The 25247-nt window shown below is 39.0% G+C and overlaps 1 protein-coding gene across 4 annotated transcripts in view; it reads right to left on the bottom strand.

Annotated features, from left to right (window-relative positions):
* Positions 1-25247, bottom strand: part of LOC309644247 (uncharacterized protein) — a 337219-nt gene that overhangs the window by 288674 nt on the left and 23298 nt on the right. For 2 of the 4 annotated variants that reach the window (XR_014254303.1, XM_082427909.1), the window contains exon 3: positions 15037-15130. The exons of the other annotated variants lie outside the window; for them this stretch is intronic. Coding sequence is in view for 1 of the 2 variants with exons in the window: in XM_082427909.1 (XP_082284035.1) it covers positions 15037-15130 (94 nt within the window). In the remaining variant the exon portion in view is untranslated. The remainder of the gene's footprint in view (positions 1-15036; positions 15131-25247) is intronic. 4 annotated transcript variants of the gene reach the window in all.

Genomic DNA, 25247 nt, shown 5'->3' with positions numbered 1-25247 from the left:
GGGTAAACAATTATTTACATGAGCCCTGGCTTACAGCACTAAGTTTTGACCCTAGAGATACTGGTTTAAAAGGACACAGGATTTGTTATAATCCTATTATTATTTATATTCATAACAGGTTTCCTTATCCTCATAGATAATCCACTCTTTAAGTATTAGGGATCTGAGAGTGGTAGATAAAAGTGAACTGAATTCACTCATTCAACAAGTATTATTGTGCTTACTATATATTGGCCTGGTAGCAGCACTGGGATACAGGGGTGATTTTATATTTATTGAAGTTAGACACTGTGACTTTTTCACTTTTTCCTTCCTTCAGAAAGTACTTGTATCTATGTATCTATCAATTAATTAATTTTTACCATTATCTGCAGCATGGTACCAATTTGCCCTATAATTATTTTTTAAGGGCAGAGTTTTATCATTTTTATGCTTTATGCATTATAAAGCTTGGACAGTTGGCCTGAGGCAAATGTATTTAGTTCTCTTTTCAGTCCAAGATTATTTCATCAAAACAAATAAAGCCAGGAAAACACCTTCTTTGAGAATCAATGTTACTGTTGTCACAGTACTATAAAATTTGCCACTTTAACACTATTGATGAAATAAATAACAATGGTTAAGTAGTAGTCAAATTCCCAGAATTATAGAAGCCTGGGAATTGCTTAGACAAAAAGAGCAGGTGGTGAGAAAGCTCCAACATCAAAAAGAGAACCACAAAGGCAAGGCAAAGGTTTACAGCTTTGGCACTGCCCTGCCTTTGAAAAATCACTCTAGAGGGCAAAGGGCACTAGGGTGATTACTACTTTAAAATTAAAAGTCTCTCTAGAGAAGGGGGGATGAGAGACAAACCTTATTATGCACATACAAACACACGTGTACATACATATATACACATACACATGTGTGTATGCCTGCATATGTACATAAATATATTATATAAAATAGTGTATATCTGAGGGAAAGTAATGGGGAAAAGTACAGGAGTCAAAGAGAAACTATGTGAAACCCCTCCCACCCCAGGATTTTGAAAGGTTCTACTTGGCTTTTGAAGAATGCACCTCAGTGAAGGGGAGAGCAATCAGAAAGAACTCACACATGCTGAACCTGCTTTGTTTTTTCCTTTCTTTTAGTTTGCCTACCACTAAGCAGCAGAATGGGCTGGGAATTCTTTTTGGACAAATGGCAGTTTAGCCCCTGCTACTGCTGGAAAGTTAGTCATTTTAGAGTCCAAAGTCTGGGAGGGAAAAAAGTGCCTGGGGTTTTCCTTATGCCAACTATTAAAATGGAAGTTTCATAAGAGCACAAACTTGCTCATAGTTATAAACCTGGCAGAAAGGACAGCACATAGTTGGCCCTCAAAAAATATTGTTAATTGAATAAATGGATGAATTAGAGGATCAGTGAATGAGATCAATGAGTATTGAGTGTTTTCTATATGCAGTGGAGAATACAGGAAATTATAAGACATAATTGCTGCCTTTAGGAAGCCTTGTAACCAGATAGGGACACAAAATTAACAATCATAAAGTAGTTGGAGGACAATACGCAATAGTAGCAATAAAACCACTATTGTTTTGACAAAATAATCTTGAAAGTTAGGTTATGAGTGGTTCAGTCTATAATGCTCTTAAATGGCTTGGAAAACAGAGAGACGATGCTGAGCTGGGCCTCAAATAATTGACAGGATTTAAATAACTGCCTGCTTACTAACCCCCCCAACTCCATTGGCATCTTGGGGGGTCTTGAGGCACATCCTCAGAACCTCTTGGGCTGGTTCGTTTATTTATTCATTCATTCATTCATTCATTTAATTTGCCACACTGCGCAGCTTGTGGCATCCTAGTTCCCCAAGCAGGGATCGAACCCATGCCCCCTGCAGTAGAAGCATGGAGTCTTAACCACTGGACCACCAGGGAACTCCCTTGGGCTGGTTAAAATAACTTAAATTTGTAAGAATGTGTTAAATTCATCTGTCAGGTCTACTTGCAAGTACAGCCCTGTTTTCATTAAGATTAGAGGAAAGAAGACAAAGGACGATTTTGTAAAATAAGTATGGTGACCATATATTTGGAGCTCCAACCCCGTATGTGAAACTGAGACTCCATAGAAAAACCTGTGCTCAATACATACTTGCACACTGTCTGATACAGATATCATGGCCCTCTTCTCACTCGTCACAGGGAATGTGTTATTGGTTACACAGTGGACTCTCGTTCTTTGCTTTAATTAGTACTTCAGGAAAGTTAGCTTTCAGAGATCTTTGCTGACAACTTAAAGACTGATTTGTCTTTAAGGCCTGTAAACTTGTCTCCTTTGTAGCTTAAAGTCAAAAGATCAATGGATCAAATGGATAAAAGCCATTTTGTTTGTCTAATCGAATGGAATGAAGCTGTAAACTTGAACAATATGGGATTCTACAGCTTCTCGGGGAGATTTTATGATACCACCTCACTAATGCTGCCATACCTATACCTACCTATGCTTTCCCAATTTTGCTTAATATTACTTTTTGCAGAAATATGGTTGGATGGTAAAACATGTTTCTTTTTTACTTTGCTGGCCTCTCACTGCTTTCTTTCTATCCTATTCTTAAATCAGGTTGTAGATGGAAATGTATGTTTGTCTATTAAGCCAAGAACAGGCTTTGCTGAATTTAATGGGAAAATGTGGACACACTAGTTTTTTTGGAAGACACTGAGAAGTGTCCTGAAATGAAATCAGCATACAGCACAAGTCTCTACTAAAGCTCTTTATGTTTTGCACTGCTCTTAAAACAAAACAAAACAAAAACAAAAAGACAAACTTTTTATTGAAAAAACAAAACAGGTACAGAAAAACACACAAAACAAATATATAGCTTAATGAGTTATTAGAAAGCAAACACTTTTGTAATCACCATCCAAGCCAAGAAATAGAGCTCTGCCAACCCTCACCCCCACCCAAAAGCCCCTCCATGTACTCATTCCAATGATAACCTCCTCTCTCCACAAAAGTAGCCACCATTCTGAGCATTATAGCAATCGTGGCTTTCTTTACAGTATTATCACCCAAGTGTAATAAGACATCCAAGTGTACATTCCTGGACTATTATTTAGTCTTATCTGCTAAGCAATGTTTTCTTTTAAGTCTCTTTTAATCTATAGGTTCCTCTTCCAATCCTTTTCTTTACACCCTGTTAAAGAACACAGATCACTTAACCTGTACACTCTCCTACACTCCAAATGCTGACTGTACACCCATGGTTCAACAAGTTTCTCTGTCTTCATTTCCTTTATATTGGTTGCTGGATCCAGAGGCATGATTAGACTCAAGTCTTCCTCTGGGAAGACTAGGTGCTGTGGTCTGAATGTTGGTGTCCCCCCTAAATTCATATGTTGAAATCCTAACCCTCCAAAGTGATGGTATTAATAGGTGGGGCCTTAGGGAGGTGATTAGGTCATGAGGGAGGAGCCTTCATGAATGGGATTAGAACTCTTATCAAAGAGATCCCACAGAGCTCCCTAGGGCCTTCCACCATGTGAGGATACAATGATAAGCCTGCAACCCAGAAGAGGGTTCTCACCCGACCATGCTGGAAGCCTCCAGAATTGTAAGCACTAAATTTATGCTGTTTATAAGCCACCCAGTCTGTGGTATTTTGTTATATTAGCGCCAGTGGACTAAGACAATAGCTGATGACGCTTTCTTTCACTGGGAGGCACACATCTGGTTGTCTCTCCTTTTGGGATGTCAGCAGCATGTTGATGCTCAGTGACTATACCCATAAATTTGTTGAGGGTTGAAAAATGGTGATACTCTAAATCTGTTATTTCTTTTAAAATTATTAGCCAGAATGCTTTTATAAAAAGATGCTTCCCCTCATTTACTATTAAGAGACACAATGGCACTGTTCATATAGGAAAAGTAGGATAAATAGTTGATACTTTTGCACTGTCAGTTTTCAAGACAGTGAATTAGCTCTCTATCGACCTCTACTTTAAGGAGGTTGACTACTTTAATAGATATTAAAAATTGTAATTTTATTGTAAATTTGTAATTGTCTTCAAATTGTAACTGTCCTATCTTTTCTTTAGTTTGGCTCCTAGGCCTTTGGCTATGACCCCAGTAAATCTTAATAACTTCCTCACTATCTAGTATAACAAGGCATTTGAAGTTTATCTTGTATATTTACTGCCTACTATAGGTTGAATTGTACTGCACCCCCTCCCCCATTTTTTATGTTGAAGTCCAAACCCCCAGTACCTCAGAATGTGACTTTATTTGGAGATATGGTCTTTACAGAGGTGATTAAGCTAAAGTGAGGTCATTAGAGTGGGCCTTAATCTAATCTAACTAGTGTCCTTATGAAAAAAGGGGGAAATTTGGACAGAGAGACACATGTAGAGGTAAGACAATGTGAAGAAACATAGGGAAAAGATGGCCATCCACAAGCCAAGAGGGGAGGCCTGGAATAGATCCTTCCCTCATGACCCTCAGAAGGAACCAACCCTGCCAATACCGTGATTTTGGATTTCTAGCCTCCAGAACTGTGAGACAATAAATTTCTCTTGTTTAAGTCACTCAACTGTGGTATTTTGTTACAGCAGCCCTAGCAAACTAATACACTACCCAAGAGCTGAAAGCAGCCATTTCCCCGAGAAGCACAGGTTTCTTTTAGGGAGAAATGATATTTTCAAGATCACAATCTGGCTGCTAGGTATGCTCAGGACTACAGGATTTGTCACTGTTTCTAGGCCTCTTAAGTGGACGGAGACATGAAAAACCTATTATAAAACAACACACAGCTACAGAAAAACATACATTTTAAACATAAAATACCTCTAAGTTAATATTGATATTTTCAATTCAAATTCAGGACAGTAGGTTTTTCTATGTAACCCCTCCTATATTTAGTCTTCCACACTGGAAATGCTGGTACTCAAAGGCAGAGGGTAAAATAGAATTCGAATATTCCATAACTGCTATTTACATTACCCTGCATTATATACATCACAGGCTCAGAAAAATACAAATAGAATTACTGAGAACAGATAAAAATTTTTCCCATATTCCTCTCCCCATTCTCCTCTCAGTTTTAATAGTTGTACTGTATCTACATTGTCAGAGAGCCATTACATACCATACTCTCCCTTTTAATCCTTATTTAATCCTAGTCGTACATGTAATTATTTGTTTAATGCTCATTAGCAGGCCTAATAGCAATGTCTCTTTAGTCAGTTTTTTTTTTTTTTTAACTTTGGGTTTGTTTATTTATTATTTATTTATGGCTGTGTTGGGTCTTCATTTCTGTGCGAGGGCTTTCTCTAGTTGCGGCAAGTGGGGGCCACTCTTCATCACGGTGTGTGGGCCTCTCATTATCGCGGCTTCTCTTGTTGCGGAGCACAGGCTCCAGATGCACAGGCTCAGTAATTGTGGCTCACGGGCCTAGTTGCTCCGCGGCATGTGGGATCTTCCCAGACCAGGGCTCAAACCCGTGTCCTCTGCATTGGCAGGCTGCTCAACCACTGCACCACCAGGGAAGCCCTCTTTAGTCAGTTTGATTGTCCAAAGCTTGTTGTCTAATAGACTCCTCAGTGAGAAAATAAGAGTGATATCCTCAGAGTTCTTGCATGTTGATAAACATTTGTCTGTGCTTCTTATACTTGATGGTCAGCTTTGCAGTTTATCCTTGATTCTCATTTGGTTTCTTTGAGTGCCTTAAATATGTTACTCCATTTCTGTCTGGCATAAAGCGTTGACAAGTCTGATGATAATCTCATTGTGTTTGTCATATAAATCACATGTTCCTTTTGCCTATATACCTAAAGGATTTTTTCCTTTTTTCTTTAAAGTCCAATAATTTTACTAAATTATGTCTTGAGGTTGTCCTGGTGAATACTCTCAGATACATGGTGTACTCTTTCAACATGTAATTTAAGTTCTTTTTTCTTTATTATTTCAGCAAAGTTTTCTTGAATTATGTTTTTTAGTATTTGACTTGTTCCTTCACTTGATTTCTTTTTTGAGGACTTCCTTTTATCTATATGTTGGATCTTTGTTGCCTTTAATTTGTCACTTTCTCTTGAATTGTTTCCAAATCTTTTAACTTCTTTTTCATTTGAAAAATTCTTACTCTTTTCATCTTTTATTTCCCTTAAGATATTATTTATATGTTCTCTTGTGTTCTTTTTAGTCAAGACTTCATTTCTAAAATGATTTTTCTTTTCTTTTTAATTTTACTTTTAAAATAAAATGTGATATGTTTTTTTCATGTCAATATCATTTAGATTATTTTTCTTAATACCTTTTAGATTATTGTGAAATTAAAGGTTATGGTCTCAATGTATTCTGTGGACACATGTTTCCGATGTCCTTTCACTGTTTGAAGTGATGTCATTCTGCTCCTTATTTTCCCCTCCCCATTTTTTGATATAGTAACTAATTTATTGTCGATTTTTATGTGAAAAGAGATTTCTGAATTTTTAGAAGGAGACATGGTTCAGGGTAGCTTTGCTAACCTCACAGAGCTCCCTCTTTTGTTTCCATGAAGGGTTAAAAAGTGTTAACTGCTTGCTTCCTGAGATTTCCTGCCTGTGGTTCTTCTCTTTCCTTTGTCTATATTGTCTTTATCTTGATTAATTTTGATTCTACTCTCAGAAGTCTGGGTCAGGCTCTATTCTGGAAGGGAGCCCTAGCTGGTAATTTCATAAGTTTATTGAGACCAATCTGTTCTAGTCCCTTCCATCCTCCCTGTAGGCCTCTCACATTCATCTGCCATTGGAGTAGGGGAAACACCTCCCAATTTCAGCTGCTATTCACAAATTGGTCTTTGCCTTTCCAGTAAATATCTATTGGCTATTTTTTCTACTCTGTTTTCAGGTGCATTAGAGGCCCTATTGCTTTCCTCTGCTTTCTCCCACACAAATGGAAGGTCTTGTGGATTTTGGTGGCTTGTTCTCATTTGCTTGTAGTTTGGGTTTTCTGGGGATACCTTATCACCTAATTTTATGGCAAATGTTTTTGGTTTTGCTATCTAGTGGCTCTAGGTATTGTAATATGGGGATTTGGAAAGATTCAAAAACTATGTCACTGCTGCCATCATCCCAGAATCTTCTCACTCTTAAAACATTTTTAAATGTATATTTAAAGCACAACAATATTGTCCAGCACACAGCCCATAATAAGATGGTGTCCTGACCCAGCAGGTTGCATCAGAGATCTTAGAGCTAGACAGAGCTTCAAGGAATCATCTGGTCCAGCACCCTGTGGTCAGGCAAGAAAAGCATCATCCTATATTCAGAATAGGTAGCAGTAGCACTCCGAAATTAAGCACAAAGTGGAACCTACTATTTAGTAGTTTTAAATTTTGATGTTTTCTTATAGTGTTCATATAAAAATCTAAACATATAAATATCTACCACAGAATATTATTCATTCAAACTAAAATAAACTTCAACATACAAACAATTCAACAGTGCAAACAGCAGGTTTATGTTACATTGGGTATGGATGAGTGTTAAAATGTCTGTATTGGTTATAGTCGTGAATTGGAAATATTAATTTAAAATAGCTATTTAAACCAAATCTGAAAATCAGCTAAGAGTAACATCCAATTCAATCAGTTCATGAATAGCTTTTTGAGTGATCCAGAATATTTTAATGCAAACTCTTGTGAATTAACTGGGGAATAAAATCTCTGGTGATGGTAAAATATTGAACTAATGATAGAAGGATCTTTTTTTTAAAGAGAAAGACAGCTCTTCATAATAACAAAAAGAAGTAACTATAATACAAGATGAAAATAACCGAAAAGCAAACAGAACATGTCATTAATAGAGTCCTTCATTATCTAGCATAGCCTGTAATGGAGAAAATGGCAAGTATAATTCTGTTATCTTACCATAGGCAGTACACACACACACTGTAAAATCCATCTCTTCATTTTCTGGTTGAAAAGATCAGTGTAGAAAAGGAGGACCAGAGAGTGGAGGTCATGCTGATTTACTGGCAATTAAACCTGCAGGATTTCTGCACTCCCTTCAAAACAAAGTATCTGAGCCTATGCAGCCAGGATGATTATATAGTGGGCTATCTACTAAAACCCAGGAGTCTTTCTGTTAGCACACAACAAATACAATTGACTTGTCTGTACTTAGAAGATTACTGCTATTTTCTGTGCAGATTCATGTTGTATCTTCCTCAAATAGCCTAGGCCCAAAGAATTACCTTGTTCATCAGTTTAATAAGCAGACTCTTACCAAGTGGTATATAATTCTGCTTGGGTGTATAAGAACTTTGGTACAAATAAAAATATGGACTCATTTAAAGCAAGGGAATGCATTACTGAATCCATATAATCTCTCTATGGTGCCTCAGCCCCAGCTTAATGAAATATTTGAGATAATATTTTGAGGGTTTGATGCTTATTATGGACTGAATGTTTGTGTCCCCCCAAAATTCATGTTGAAATTCTAACTCCTAAAGTGACAACATTAGCCATTGGGACCTTTGGGAGATAATTAGGTCATGAGGGTGGAGCTTTCATGAATGGGATCAGTGCCCTTATAAAAGGGACCCCAAAGAGCTCCCTTGCCCTTTCTGCTGTATGAAGATACAATAAGAAGTCAGCAGTCTGCAATCCAGAAGAGGGCTCTCACCAGAACCTGTCCATGCTGGCACCCTGATCTTGGAGTTCCAGCCTCCAAAACTGTGAGAAATAAATTTCTGTTGTTTATAAGCCACCCAATCCTTGATACTTTGTTATAGCAGCCCAAACTAAGACAATACTAGTGCAAATTAACTGGCTTTTATCCATTCCATGTCTAGATACAACCCAGGTTACCTAGGCTAGCTGTTTAGACCATGGATGCCATTTATATACAAACATTCCCACTTGTCCTACAGATGGTGATAGGTAGGCTTAGGTGCTAGGAATGAATCTCAGCAACACAGGTAGGTGAGAAAGAGAAGGAAGGTAGGAATAGTTAGTTGAGAGTGGGGAAAAGTGATCAGGTTAACATTTCTGCCTCTGCCCAACCTCATTATACCTGAATTGCTTCTACTCCTTAGGAATAGGAATATGGCCACTGTACGTTGTACCATATAGGATCTGCCTCAGGCACTTGCCTGCCTGCACCATTCCTACTTTCTCTTCCTCCCTACTGGCCTGTATTGCTAAGGTCTCAATTATTCATCCATTCATTTCATTCATTCATTCATTCAGTAAATATTTATTGAGACTTTAATATACACCAGTTACTATTCTAGGCCCTTGCAAAACAGCATGGCTCTGTAATGCACTCTGTTTTTAAAAGTTGTTTTCATTTATACAACTTTAAATAAAAATGATATATTTATTTTTAAAAATATAGAAAATGAAGAAGAAAATTTAATCTGCATTATAATCTCAACAAATACTATTAAGCATTTCACTGTGTATCTTTTTAGTCTTCTTTTTACCTCTTCTAATGTTTTTAAGTTGAAACATTACAAGCATACAAAATGTTAGAGATCAACAAAACAAGCACCCATGGACCTATTACACTGTTTAAAAAATAAATTATTACACAAATTGTTGGAGGCCCTTTCCCAGTTGTATTAAACTTTGTCACTGTCAGGGGTTACCACTATCACGAAGGTTATTTTTATTTTTTACCACACTGACAGGTAGTATTGTAGTATATTTTTACTACATATATGTGACATATAGGACTGTTTTGCACGTTTTTAAAACTTTATATGAATATCATTCTGAATATACTCTGCAATTTGCTTTTATCCCTTATCATTGTTTTTGAGTTTTATTCATGTTTGTGTATATAGCTCCATTTCACTGATTTTAACTGTTGTATCACAGATATTCCAGTGGATGAATATGCTGCATTTTTTTTACTCATTTTCCTATAAACTGACGTGTAAGTTGGCTCTAATATCTTGTTGTTAAAAACATGCAATGACCATTCTATTCATATCCCCTTGAGCACATAAGGGGGAATTTCTCTGGGATATATACCTAGGAATAAAATTGTTGGAACAAAGGCTGCAAATTATCTGGATATTACCAAATGGCTCTTCAGAGTGGTTGTATTAACTTATACCTACCACTAATATAACTGTAATGTACTCTTAAAGTGTAAAGAAATATAGTCATACTCACACTCATGCACATATTGTATATATATGGGTGTGGATGTCATATGTATGTATCAGGACTCAGAAGATCCAAGCCTGGATATTCCCACCTGGCTCTCTTTCCTTCTCTTCTTTGCCCTGACCCAATTTCTCTCACCTCCCTGGCCTTCAAGGCCCTGCTCCAGTCCCTCAGGAGGCCTTCCTTATCAACACCCCTCTCCAACCCCTGACTTCCCGAGGCAGACCCTCACATATACTCAGCATCTATGATGGGTATTTAGTGTTTCAGATGGGTATGATGGGTATTTAGTGTTTCAGATGGGTATGATGGGTATTTAGTGTTTCAGAGGTCTATGCTCTAGCTCCACATCATATAGTCAGCTCCTCAAAGGCAGGAGCCATTCTGAAGATTTATCGGCACCTTCCAGAATCCAGTGCCACATTCATAATGGGTTCTTGAAGAGATTGGTGAATTGTTGTTAGACTGAAGTCAGTTTCCTTTTGAAACCAAGCAGGATCCTGTGGGGCCCTCCCTGGTACAAAAGACTTTCCGTGTCCAACATTTCTTGTTTGTGGGAAAAAGGCTTCCAGCCTCCTAGACCTTCCCTGAGTTCCAAAGGGCAGATTCAAATGGTTACTAATTAGGAAAGTGAGGGAATGCAGAAACAAAAGAAAGGCAGTCAAGAGACAATAGTGCAGCTATGGGGCAGGGTTCTGGTTCCTCCTAGCGGGATGTGTATAGCAATCTGATATTTATCTCTGAGTTCCTATAGAAACTAAGGCCCGCAGGTGGAGGATGGTAACTTCAGGCTGAGCATAAGCACAGGGAATCCAGACTGGTTGGAATCAGAAGGCTGATGATTGAGATTCCTGGAACACCACCCTGTTAACTTACCACCAACCAATCAGAGGAAGGTCATACACCCTGTAGCCCTCCCTGCAAATTTTACCTATTAAAAACTCTCCCCCAAAGACCATCACGGAGTTTGGGCTTTTTGAGCACAAGCAGCGCGTTCCCCTTGCAATAAACCTTTCTCTGCTCCAAACTTCGATGTTTTGGTTGGTTTGGCCTCACCATATGAACTTGGGTTGAATAACACTTTTCCTCCCCTAGAGAGGTCAGATTATATTCTTGGAGTGACTTTCTAGGAACAGCTATCCTCCCCAACTTTGGTAATATCCAGTTAAGATGCAGATCCACACACCTATGGCTCCAATAATTTCATTCCCCTGTGTATATCTTAGAGAAATGCCCTCATTTTTCTTACATTCCTCCTCTTACTGAATTCTCAATGACAGCAACAAATACAGGCTAATCTTCTTGAATCCACTACAAGTGATAAACTATTCTTTGAAAACCATAGCTACATAGAGGTAAGCATATACAGGTTCACAGTTCATCTTTGTTCAACTTAGAAGAAATCTATACTGAGAGTTTTTAGCCTGGTCACTTACCCAAGCACATTCGATTCTTAGTCCTGGGTGCTTGAAAAGTCTTCACTCTCCTTCTGTTCTCTATTTCTAGCTATCTTCTAGTCTTCTCCTCCTATGTCCTGAGCAATATGCCTTTTTTGCCATATCTACTCCCAAAACTTGTTGTGTTTCCCTCCACAGGGTATCAAATTTTTAGATTTGTTTTTTTATCAGAATTTACTGAAACTTCCTTGTTTTTTTGGTTTTTGTTTTGTTTTTACTTTTTTTGGCCGTGTCACGCAGCATGTGGGATCTTAGTTCCCCTACCAGCATTGGAACCTGTGCCCCCTGTGGTGGAAGTGAAGAGTCTTAACTGCTGGACTGCCAGGAGAGTCCCTGAACCTTCTTTCATTCTGACAGCAGCATGATGTAGTGAAAAGAAAGCAGACTTTGAAATGGATAGAACTCTTCAAATTCTTTGTACAAGTGAATCTCCACTCTATCACTTTATTGTGTTCAGCAAGTTACTAAACCTCCACCATTTTTCAGGTGGGGAAGTTGGTACCTCTGTCTCACAGTTGCTGAGAGGATGAAATAGGACAACATAGGTTAAGTGTGTTTACCATAGTGTCTTGCATATAGTAGGTGCTTGGTAACTCTTAGTGTCATTCTTCTTATTCTCCTTCCTCCCTCTTGTCTGCATTCCAGAAATTCTATCACTACTAATTAATTATTTTAGACTCCTAACTGACAGATATTTTAAGTCCCTTGTCCACTGTAAAGGAGTGTATTAGGCACTTTGTCCCAGAAGAGAGAAATCTGATGCAAACCTGTTACCCAGGTATATAGTGGGGCACTGAAATGGACACCCTTTCATCTAACCAAGACAATCTTACCAGCTGGGCTAAGGGACCTAATGAATATTTGCTTGTCTCCTAAAAGGAAAGAAATGTTTCTCTCCATGTATATTTTATACATATGTATTATATATATAATATATATAATTTCCAATAAATATATACAATTGTCCAATAAATACACCTATATATATCTATACCTACATCTATATATCTATATCTATATCTATATCTATATCTATATCTATCTCCTTACACTGGTTTTCTTGTACACATACTGTCTTAGTCCATTCAAGCAGCTATAACAGAATACCATAGACTGGGTAGCTTGAACAACAGAAATTTATTTCTCATGGTTCTGAAGGCTGGCAGTTCCAAAATCTAGGTGCTAGCAGATTCAGTGTCTGGTAAGAGCCCACTTCCTGTCTCATAGACCACCATATTATTATTGCTGTGTCCTCACATGGCTAAAGAGGGTAGGCAGTCCTCTGGAGGTCTCTTTTATAAGGGCACTAATCCCATTAATGAGGGCTTCACCTTCATGACCTAATTACCTCCCTGAGTCCCCACCTCCAAAATACCATCATGCTGTAGATTAGGTTTCAGTGTATGAATTTTCAGGGGACACAAACATTCAGTCTTTAGCACATACAAAAAGCAATGGCATCATTACACCAGAGATATCCTGCCTCTCTCTACAGTTAATGTGCTTTTTACTACAGGCCTTCTAAAATATTTTTAGACTATTTTAGAATAACATGTTATTACTTAGAATATTTAATTACTTTTTTTAATAAAAATCTCGAGGGACTTCCCTGGTGGCGCAGTGGTTAAGAATCCACCTGCCAATACGGGGTACACGGGTTTGAGCCCTGGTCTGGAAAGATCCCACAGGCCATGGAGCAACTAAGCCCGTGCACCACAACGACTGAGCCTCCGCTCTAGAGCCTGTGAGCCACAACTACCAAGCCCACATGCTGCAACTACTGAAGCCCGCACTCCTAGAGCTCATGTTCCGCAACAAGAGAAGCCACTGCAATGAGAAGCCCACGCACCACAGTGAAGAGTAGCCCCAGCTCACCTCAACTAGAGAAAGCCCACGTGCAGCACTGAAGACCCAATGCAGCCAAAAGTAAATAAATAAATAATAAATAAATTTATTAAAAAAAAAATCTCAATACCAGTAAGATTGCCTCAACACAGTGCAGTTAATTTCCTTCCTGTGTGTATCCACAAAGTAAATTCTTTGAAGGGTAAGCAGCTAGAAAGGAGCTAGTTCCTTCTGAATTAGTTACCTGAAAAAGCTATTGGAAAGTCTCAGCCACACTTTTACTTATCAAAGTAAAAGAGCTATCCTAGATCACCGCAGCACTAGATAACTTGAGACTAAGAAAAAAAGAATCATTCATTAGGAAGTGTGAGAAATGTCTTAGGGTAGATTTTGTTTAAATGCCAATGTGAATTGATCATTAGCATTAGCGAGAGCCGTGCAAATAACACCACCTAAGAGGCTAAACCAACATGGAATTGTTTCAGAGCAATTAATTCACTTCCAAGCTTCTTGTATTAACACCACCTTATTTCCCTAGTGTAGATAGACAATTTGCTTTAAAAGTCAACCAAAAACTGTGATATTCTGCCAACAAGATTACAAGAGTGAAAAAACAACCCCCTAGTCAAATGCAAATTGTAGTCATATTAGTATGCTAATGAGCTAAGTGATAAACTATGGGTCAAATTTCCTCCTCTTCAGCTTAAATAGCACTTGAAAAGGCTTATTTTCTAAATGTTTGGGAAACCTAGGAGAAGCAACAATTAAGGTTTATTACATGAATATTATCTGTTCAGCGATATGAAAAACTAATAGATGGGACTAAATTAAAATGAGACATAATTCTTTCTAGTGATTTACAGGTTATTGAGAAGTATGGCTTAAAGGCAGCATATGTAACTATTCTAAATTTGGAGTGAAGTCTTTTCGAAATTTCTTATTTAACAATTAAAATAAAAAGGTCTGTTTTGTCTGTTTTGAAAGGAGATATGTTATCATGAGAAGGAATGTCTAGAGATGTAAACTTCTCTTTCTTGACCACTTATCAAAGAAGACTTTCTGGATTGAACCTACTCCCATCACCAGATTTCACAAACCAGATTTCCTTAAAATCCACAGCAAGTGTGATTGTATTTTGCAGCATCCAACTCAGCTCCTTGTCTGAAGACCACGCTCGGGAAAGCCAGGTGAAGACCCAAGAGGGCCAGAAGGTGAGGTGGTAAGAGCCTGAAAATGGGGTCACATGGATGCCGCTTCTTTTCTGTGTACCCATGTCCATCTACCCTCTCTTCCACTTTTGCAAGCTGGGCAAGTTACAAAATCTCCCTGGGCCTCAACTTTTACGATTCTAAGAGGGAGATGATAAAGCTTTATGTCCAAGGCAGTGGTCTGAACCTTGGCTGCACAATGGATTCACCTGGAGAACTTTAAAAATACTGATGACAGGGTCCGATCCCCAGAGCTTTTAACTTCATCTGTGTGGTTTTTGCCAGGGTATAGGGAGTTTTAAAACTCCCTAGGTGATTGTAATGTACAGATGAGGTCAAGAACCACTGCTCCAAGTGTGTTAAAAGAATTAAATAAAACAAAGAAAAATAGTACCTGATAAGTAATAGATCAAAAATCATTTGTTTTCTTTTTTCTTCTGTTGGTTTTTCTGTTTGTACTGCTAATTGTATTTGATCCTGGCTGGAAGCTAAGGGACAGAGGGAGAATTTCTTTCAAAGATTTGTTTTATTTTTTTAAACTTTTTATTTTGAAATAATTTTAAATTTACAAAAGAGTTGCAAGAACAGTACAAAGAATTCTCATGTGCCCTTCACCAGATTCATCAATTGTTAACAATTAATTACATTTGCTTTCATTTTTTTAAAATTTATTTATTTATTTTTGGCTGCGTTGGGTGTTCATCGCTGCCACGGGCTTTCTCTAGTTGCGGCAAATGGGGGCTACTCTTTGCTGTCGTGCGCGGGCTTCTCATCGCGGTGGCTTCCCTTGTTGTGGAGCACAGGATCTTGGCGCACGGACTTCAGTAGTTGTGGCTCGTGGGCTTTAGAGTGCAGGTTCAGTCGTTGTGGCGCACGGGTTTAGTTGCTCCACGGCATGTGGGATCTTCCCAGACCAGGGATCTAACCCGTGTCCCCTGCATTGGCAGGCAGATTCTTAACCACTGCGCCACCAGGGAAGCCCCTGCTCTCACTCTTCCACATTCTCTTTATACATACAAGTTTTTTTCCTGAACCAGTTGAGAGGTAGTTGCAGAAAACATGCAACTTCACCCTAAAGAGCATATATTTATTAAGAACAAGGGCATTCTCCTACATAACCACAGGACAATTATTTGGAACGTTTAATATTGATACAATACTCTTATCTAATCTACAGGCCATATGTAATTTTTCCAATTTTCCTTATGTCCTTATGGCATCTCTCCCATGCCCTCCACTGCCACATTCAGGATCCAATCCAGGATCATGTATTACAGTTGGTTGTCATGCCTTTTTAGTTTCTTTTAATCTGACATAATACCTTCTGCCTTTCATGATATTGACATTTTTGGAAATGTACAGGCTAGTTGTTTTGTATCCCATGCCATCTTTTTTGTAAGTATTTATTTAATGATTTTTAGTAAATATATAGAGTTGTGTAGCCATCACTACAATCCATTTTTATAACATGTCCATCACCCACCAAAAATTCCCTTTTCCCCACCCCCACAGCCTTAAGTAACCACTAACCTACTTTCTGCTTCTATAATTTTGTGTTTTCAGAATGTCAAATAATAGAAACATACAGAATGTGGTCTTTTATGCCTGACTTCTTATACTTAGCCTAAAGTTTTTGAGGTTCATCCATTTGTAGCATATCCCCGTAGTTTGTTCCTTTTTATTACTGAATAGTACCATTATATGGATGTACCACATTGGTTGCAGCTTCTAAGATGGCCCTCAATGATTCCTGCCTCCTGGTTTTCATGCCCCTGTGTAATTCTTTCCCATTGAGTATGGGCTGGACCTAGTGACTCACTCCTAATGAACAGAATGTAGTGGGCTGTCACTCCTGAGATTAGGTTAAAATCTAATTAGGTTAGAATTTTAAATGAAAAGACTACGGTTTCCATCTTGGGGGCTCTCATTCTCTCTCTCTTTCTTGAATCCCTCATTCTGAGTTGCCATGTTGTGAGCAGCCCTATAGAGAGGTCCACATAGCAAGGAACTGATGTTTCTGGCCAATAGCCAATAAGAATCTGCAGCCTGATAACACCACATGAGTGAGCATGGAAGCAGATACCCCTCCTCTGCAGTTGAGTCTTCAGATGAGACTGCAGCCCTGGCCAGCACCTTGACTGCAACCTTAGGAGAGACTAAGCTAGAGTTACCAACAAAGCAAGATCCAGATTCCTGACCCTTTGATTTCTCACAAGAATGGTGAGAAAATAAACATTTGTTGTTTTTAGCCACTACGTCTTGGGGTGATTTGGTCATAGCAATAGATAACCAATATATCACATTTTGTTTATCCATTCACCAGTTGATGGACATTTGGATTGTTTCTAGGTTTTGGCTCTTATGAATAATATTGCCATGAACATTCACATGCATGTTTCAAAGGACTTTTCTTAGGGACTTCCCTGGCGGTCCAGTGGTGAAGACTTTGCACTTCCACTGCAGGGGGCACAGGTTCGATCCCTGGTCAGGGAACTAAGATCCTGCATGCCATACGGCACAGCCAAAAAATTTAAAAAATAAAAATAATAAATAAAAAGGACTTTTCTTACGGCACCAAGTTCACCTGGCTTGTACTATTCCTACAGTTCCAAATACAACTTTGGTTTTTTAAAAATTTCCTTGCTTAAAGCAGTTTCTTATCAAATAAAATTGTGCAATTTTTCACCTATGCCTTTCAGTAATATTTTAAGTCAGAACACATGTTGGAGAAATGAATTGACTTAATTTTAAAAACCATTAGGGTCCAATCTATACTAACTACCTCTTGATAATCAGAGAATTAATGTTTCAGGAATTAAAATATAACTTAGGGATAGCAGTGACTATTTGTTTACTTTTATTTTATGCTAGATATGTGTATAGGGTAAAGGATAGTTTTGTGTCCTGGAAGAATTAGGGTCATACTTTCTTTTGCCACTTACTTGCTCTCCAAAGCACATGTCTCTTAAAAAAAAATTGTTTTAATCTACTACACCTGCACAGTGGTACCTGAACTCCTTTAATTCTTAACTAAAGATACAGTTACCATGACAATGTGTTCAGTATTTTCTTTGCACAGCCAAGATGTGGACCATTTTCTAATAGTTAGTACCTAATGAATCCTTACCATGTGCTGGCACTGTTCTAAACCCTTCATATGCATTCCACTTCTTTTAATCCTCACAATGATCTTAATCATCACAACTCCATGAGGTAAGTACTCCTAACAGGATGACCCCTTTGCACAATTCTAGGTGATGCTATTCATGTTGTAGTCTATACGAATGGGATTCCTGGAATTGTATCGTGCTAGGCTGTCTATTGGTATTATTTATTAGACTATCTACTTTACAGATGAAGAGGCAGAGAAAGGTTAAGTACCTTGCCCAAGTTTACCCACTTTGTAAGTGGCAGAGCCAGGATTTGCATCTAGGTTATCTGGCTTCATCCAGGGTATGAACTCATAACTATTGCACTCTTCTGAAGAATATTAATGTTTGGTTTAAAAAAAAAGTCATGTTAGCTATGGTCATCTTAGATGATTATTTCTAGGGCATTGTTTCTCAAGGAGTGGTCCTTGGACCAGGAATATCAGCATCATCTGGGAGCTTGTTAGAAATGTGAATTATAATGCCCCACCCCCATCCCAGATATATTGAATCAGAAATTCTGGGATGGGACCCAGCAATCTGTGCTTTAACAAGCCTCCAGCTGATTCTGATGCACGCTCAAATTTGAGAACTACTGTTTTAGGAAATAACTTGGTTTTTTTAAAAGGAAAAAGTATTTTAAATTTTTTTCTATTTATTTTAGAACAAGTTTTATTTCAAGTAACCTACTCAAATTAGTTCAAGTGTTTAATTATACTCTTGATCTGTGATTTAAGAAATACTGATCTTACAGAATTCAAGGAGAAAGCAAGGGTGGGAACAGGGCAGTCACCTTTTCCAGCTCCCTATGAAAATGATGCAGCTAACCACTCCCTAGGTTTCTGTGTCTCCTCTCTCAAATGTTCAAAAAGGAGGATTTGATTGGTTTAGCTACAAAATAGGGTGCATCTCCTTGGGCCAGCCAAGTGTCTGCCCTTTGCTTACTTGCCTAAGTCCAGGGGAGGGGTGGGATCACATTGTACAAACAGGCCAGCAAGGGCTCTATTGTGATGGAGGCAAGAGTCAGAATCTTTTAGAAATAGAGGATGGGTAGAATCAATGATCTGCATCCCTAATACACAATTTATGTTTAAAATTATGTGGTAAAAAGAAAAGAATGCATTTAATTCCATCACATTTGTTATTGAACAAGTGGCATTTGATATTCTTAATTGGTTTGGGAAGAGAAGAAGATATGGGCCTGGCTAGAGAGCACAAGCCCAATGCAGAGCAGCAGTGGGTGAGATTCAATGAATTTCTCCATTAAGGGGCAACACAGACACCCAAGAAACATCTAGTAATAATTAAATAAAATAATAAAAGGGAAAATTATTTCCTATGCCCAATGAACGGAATTAAGGTTAGCATTTTTTTCTCTTAGAGATCTGAAGATATTTTATAACAGAATGTGAAATACAGTATTTATTGATGAGAAAATAAAGCCAATGGTAGTTCAGACTTGTTTAAAGTGACATCGGGACTTCCCTGGTGGTACAGTGGTCAAGAATCTGCCTGCCAATGCAGGGGACACAAGTTCAATCCCCGGTCCAGGAAGACCCCACGTGCCGCGGAGCAATTAAGCCCGTGAGCCACAGCTACTGAGCCTGCGCTCTAGAGCCCGCGAGCCACAACTACTGAAGCCCACACGCCCTACAGCCCACGCACTGCAACTACTGAGCCTGTATGCTGCGACTACTGACGCCTGTGCGCCTAGAGCCTGTGCTCCGCAACAAGAGGAGCCACTGCAATGAGAAGCCCACGCACTGCAACGAAGAGTAGCCTCCGCTTGCTGCAACTAGAGAAAGCCCGCGCACAGCAATGAAGACCCAACACAGGCAAAAAATAAATAATAAATAAATAAATAAAGTGACATCATCATTGACTGAATTATTCATTGTATCTAGCTATTTCCTGAACAGTGTATATAACCTTTGAATAAATGAGTGGGACTATCATGGCTGCCCTTTTTCTACTATGTTGCCGTCTCCCCAGCCACAGTTGATTGGATCAGAGGTAGACATCTGACTAAGGAGAAAAAAGCCATTTCAGCCAATAAGATTTTCTATCTCAATACTTTAATAGTGGAGGCACATTAATTGGTAGAGCACTAGAACAAAGGTCTCTAAATCTTGATACTGAGAGTGCCAAAATGTATTGATTCCTGTCCTTCCTATGGCTTAGTTGTTCCTGGTTTCTTTGGGAACTGCAAAATGTTATTTTTATAATACAACTCTTTTAAAAATAACATATGATTTAACAACACCTACATAGATGGTAAAATCTGTAAAGAATAACAAGAGAATGGTTTTCTCAAAAAAGCAGTATAACAGTTACCTCTGCAGGAGAGGGAGAGAGATGTGTTCAGAGAGGTGCAAACAAGGGACTTCTAAGGTATGGCAGTTTTCTATTTCTTAGTCTGGGTGGTGGTTACTTTATAGTTATTTCTAGTATGTATTCATACATGTGTATTTTTTACATTCTTGTTCTACATGACACAACTTCTCAAAAAGAAAAAAGAATTTTTACTTGAGTAAATTCAGTACGTTTCTATTCATTTCATGCAAATATGCTCCAAGACCCATAGTTATTAAAAATAGTTTAATAGTAGTAGTATTCATTCAAATAAATAAAGTGTGTGTGTGTGTTTGTATGTGTGTGTTTAAAGCATGCTATTCAAACTTCACTGGATTCCAGGGTGGAAGAAACCTGAGAAATTTTCTAGTTACTTGAAGGTCTTTATTTAACAAAGATAAAACTAAGAACCAGAAAAGTTAAATAACTTGTCCATTTTCTTCTTCTATCTCAGAATCCTGGGTTCTTTCTACTAAGCTATACCACTTCCCTAACAAAAGAAGAGACAGCAAATGCATATTTCAAAGATTCAATTTTTTTTTTTTTTTTCCACTGCATTGGGTCTGTTGCTGCATGTGGACTTTCTCTAGTTGCAGCAAGCAGGGGCTACTCTTCGTTCTGGTGCGTGGGCTTCTTATTGTGGTGGCTTCTCTTGTTGCAGAGCATGGGCTCTAGCGCGCGGGCTTCAGTAGTTGTGGTGCACGGACTCAGTAGTTGTGGCTCGTGGGCTTAGTTGCTCCGCATCATGTGGGATCCTCCCGGACCAGGGATAGAACCTGTGTCCCCTGCATTGGCAAGCAGACTCCTAACCACTGCTCCACCAGGGAAGTCCCCTCAATTATTTTTAATGCTTATTTTATTCTTAGAAGACTTGTATGCCTCAGAACTGAAAATAAATTCTGCTATGTAATATAATATCTATACAGAAGCAACATTTTATATCATGGTTGCTGGATATCAAGAACATCCAGAAAAGAAATTACTGCAATTTAAAATGAAATATTACTGACAACTACTAAACTTTCTTCCCTGCTTATTAATTCTAAATCATACGATAAAGTGAATTTAACGATACAGCGATTCTTACGGGTATGGGAAGAACTGATGCCCCTTCGCTAAACCCATCAAAGGTAACTGAAGATTAATAATATGTGTTGTAGGGGCTTCCCTGGTGGCGCAGTGGTTGAGAATCTGCCTGCCAATGCAGGGGACACGGGTTCGAGCCCTGGTCTGGGAGGATCCCACATGCCGCGGAGCGGCTGGGCCTCTGAGCCACAGCTACTGAGCTTGCGCGTCTGGAGCCTGTGACCTGCAGCAGGAGAGGCCGCGATAGTGAGAGGCCCGCGCACCGCGATGAAGAGTGGCCCCCGCTTGCCGCAACTAGAGAAAGCCCTCGCACAGAAACGAAGACCCAACACAGCCAAAAATAAATAAATAAATAAATAAATTTACAAAAAAAAAAAAAGAGAAGGAATGCTATCTTTAAAATAATAATAATAATAATAATATGTGTTGTAAAAATTGGCTTATTTTCACTAATGAAAGACACATCACCATGTCTGATGTTATAACCCGTTACTTAGAAAGGAAAAGAAGTGTAATGCATACAGACAGGACTGGCCACATTATCTGCAGGGCCCAGTAAAAAATGAAAATATAGTGCTTTGTTCAAAAAGCAGAAAAATTGCCAAAGTACTGTAATATTAAAGATACCAAAATATAAAACATTCTTCTTTCTTATTCTCTCTCAACTCATCACGGTGTTTTGTATTTGCTACTTAATGTCCTGTTTCCTTGCACGGGGATACTTTCAAGGTGCCTCTCAAAGGTACCCTGGGGCACCATTCCACAAATGTGTGCACTCACCATCCACCAGCTGCCAAGTTCACCTCTTTTTTTAAATTTTAACATCTTTATTGGAGTATAATTGCTTTACAATGGTGTGTTAGCTTCTGCTTTATAATAAAGTGAATCAGCTATACATATACATATATCCCCATATCTCTTCCCTCTTGTGTCTCCCTCCCTCCCTCCCTCCCTATCCCACCCCTCTAGGTAGTCACAAAGCACCAAGCTGATCTCCCTGTGCTATGCAGCTGCTTCCTACTAGCTATCTATTTTACATTTGGTAGTGTATATATGTCCATGCCACTCTCTCACTTTGTCCCAGCTTACCCTTCCCCCTCCCCGAGTCTTCAAGTCCATTCTCTAGTAGGTCTTTGTCTTTATTCCCGTCTTGCCCCTAGGTTCTTCATGACCATTTTTTTTTATGTGTTAGCATACGGTATTTGTTTTTCTCTTTCTGACTTACTTCACTCTGTATGACAGACTCTAGGTCCATCCACCTCACTACAAATAACTCAATTTTGTTTCTCTTTATGGCTGAGTAATATCCCATTGTATCTATGTGCCACATCTTCTTTATCCATTCATCTGCCGATGGACACTTAGGTTGCTTCCATGTCCTGGCTGTTGTAAATAGTGCTGCAATGAACATTGTGGTACATGACTTTTTTTTTTTTTTTTTTTTTTTAATTTTATTTTTGGCTGTGTTGGGTCTTCGTTTCTGTGCGAGGGCTTTCTCTAGTTGCGGCAAGCCGGGGCCACTCTTCATCGCGGTGCGCGGGCCTCTCACTGTCGTGGCCTCTCTTGTTGCGGAGCACAGGCTCCAGACGCGCAGGCTCAGTAATTGTGGCTCACGGGCCTAGTCGCTCTGCAGCATGTGGGATCCTCCCAGACCAGGGCTCGAACCCATGTCCCCTGCATTGGCAGGCAGATTCTCAACCACTGCGCCACCAGGGAAGCCCCACATGACTCTTTTTGAATTATGGTTTTCTCAGGGTGTATGCCCAGTAGTGGGATTGCTGGGTTGTATGGTAGTTCTATTTTTAGTTTTTTAAGGAACCTCCATACTATTCTCCATAGTGGCTGTATCAATTTACATTCCCGCCAACAGTGCAAGAGGGTTCCCTTTTCTCCACACCCTCTCCAGCATTTACTGTTTGTAGATTTTTTGATGATGGCCATTCTGACAGGTGTGAGGTGATATCTCATTGTAGTTTTGATTTGCATTTCTCTAATGATTAATGATGCTGAGCATTCTTTCATGTGTTTGTTGGCAATCTGTATATCTTCTTTGGAGAAATGTCTATTTTTCTGCCCATTTTTGGATTGGGTTGTTTGTTTTTTTGATATTGAGCTGCATGAGCTGCTTGTAAATTTTGGAGATTAATCCTTTGTCAGTTGCTTCATTTGCAAATATTTTCTCCCATTCTGAGGGTTGTCTTTTTGTCTTATATATGTTTTCCTTTGCTGTGCAAAAGATTTTAAGTTTTGTTAGGTCTCATTTGTTTATTTTTGTTTTTATTTCCATTTCTCTAGGAGATGGGTCAAAAAGGATCTTGCTGTGATTTATGTCAAAGAGTGTTCTGCCTATGTTTTTCTCTAAGAGCAAGGTCACCTCTTGCCAGTTGCAGGACCTATGCACTGTGCCCTGGACAGGGGCAAGAAGTCAACCTCCCTTCCCATGGCCCACCACCTTAACCCGTGGCAGACGGTCAATCCCCAAAGGATTGCAACCTCCACTCCAAGAGGCACTTGGTACCTTGATGGGGGTACTGAGAGCTTGCCCCTGCCAACACACCCACCAAATGCACTGTGGTGCTACCAGCCTGGAGCAGGGGTGGCCACTGTCATGCCTGCCCCAAGATGCTGCAGGTGCGTGCTGGTAGAATGCAACCTCCATCATTTCCCCGTGACCCAGTTGCCACTCTAGGTAAGGGCAAAGAGGAGGGCAGGTCATCATAACTATAAATACCTTCCTTTTGCCTTTTCTTTCAAGGATCTGTTCACTTTTTATCAAAGAAGCTAATTAACCTCAACAAGTGTGTTAATGAAAAATGGGATGGACCCTACCAAAATCTCCCTGCCTAGGCAACATTTAGACATTTATAACAGATATTTTGGGGAGACAGACTCCTAAACCAAAAGGAGGGCTCTAATTGTATGAACTTTTGCCATTTTTATGGTTCTTTTCCTAACACTTCTCTTAGTTACTTGAATAGGTCTTTATTAGTTCTGCTAATCCTAAACCTAAAAGTTTCCTTATGTAGCCCTGCCATGGAAGCCTCCATTTTGGCCCCATGTCAACCTTGAAGTAGGAATCAGAACATATTCAAGTCCCTTCCAAGGAAAACCCACACTTCAAATACTTATAAGCAACGTAGATTCTACTGAAAATTTTCTAAAGGTGCCAAGGGAGGGCTTTATAAACCACAGCGTATAGCACACAATTTTATTAATGTCCCCATTCCAATTTGTCTTCTTTCCCTTGTCCCACGGGGAAAGGGGTAACAGAGAGTCAACCTTTTCACATGAAGGGCCAACCCCCAGATCTTCTTCTATGCACCATTGCTCCTATTCTCTCCATTCTTTACAGCAATAATCCCAACCCAGACTACTGGCCTTAGGGTGAGTGTCTCTCAGCCAATACACAAGACTAGGCAGCCCTAAAAATAATGACGTTTTGGACATACACGTCTGTTCTGTGCATAGATAGGGTATGGCTGAGTACTAGAAAGGAAATGGAAATGTCATAGATATATATTAAATGACATGAGGAACATGGGTTCTTAGGTGAGGAAATATGAATGTCAGCTTAAAATAGAGTTGTATTGAGATATTTGGGGATTTTATCGTAGCATGAAGAAGAAATTGAAAACAAGGAGAAGTAAAAAGAAAACGGGAAACCTGCAACTCATGCAATTAGATTTATTAAATTATTGTCAATTTAGTTTAGTCTTTGTCCAAATAAGACAGTGCAACAAACACACACAAAACTAGTAACCACAAAACAAATTAATTCAACAAATATTTGTTGAGTGTGTACTATATGCCAAGCAGTGTTCTAGATGCTTAGAATACATCAGTGAACAAAACAGAGGCTGCTGCCCCTCTGAAGCTTACATTCTGGTATGTGTGGGGGTGGGGGGGTGCAGACTTAAGCAAAATAAAATAAATAAGCTATCTAGTGTGTTGTAAAATAAAGTACAAGGGAAAGAGGATTGGGATTCCTGGGATATGGTTGGGGGAATTTTCAGTATAA

This window comes from Balaenoptera physalus (genome assembly GCF_965194825.1).
Source record: "Balaenoptera physalus genome assembly, chromosome: 15".
Classification (NCBI taxonomy): Eukaryota; Metazoa; Chordata; class Mammalia; order Artiodactyla; family Balaenopteridae; genus Balaenoptera; species Balaenoptera physalus.
This window is presented reverse-complemented; position numbering and strand designations above follow the sequence as displayed.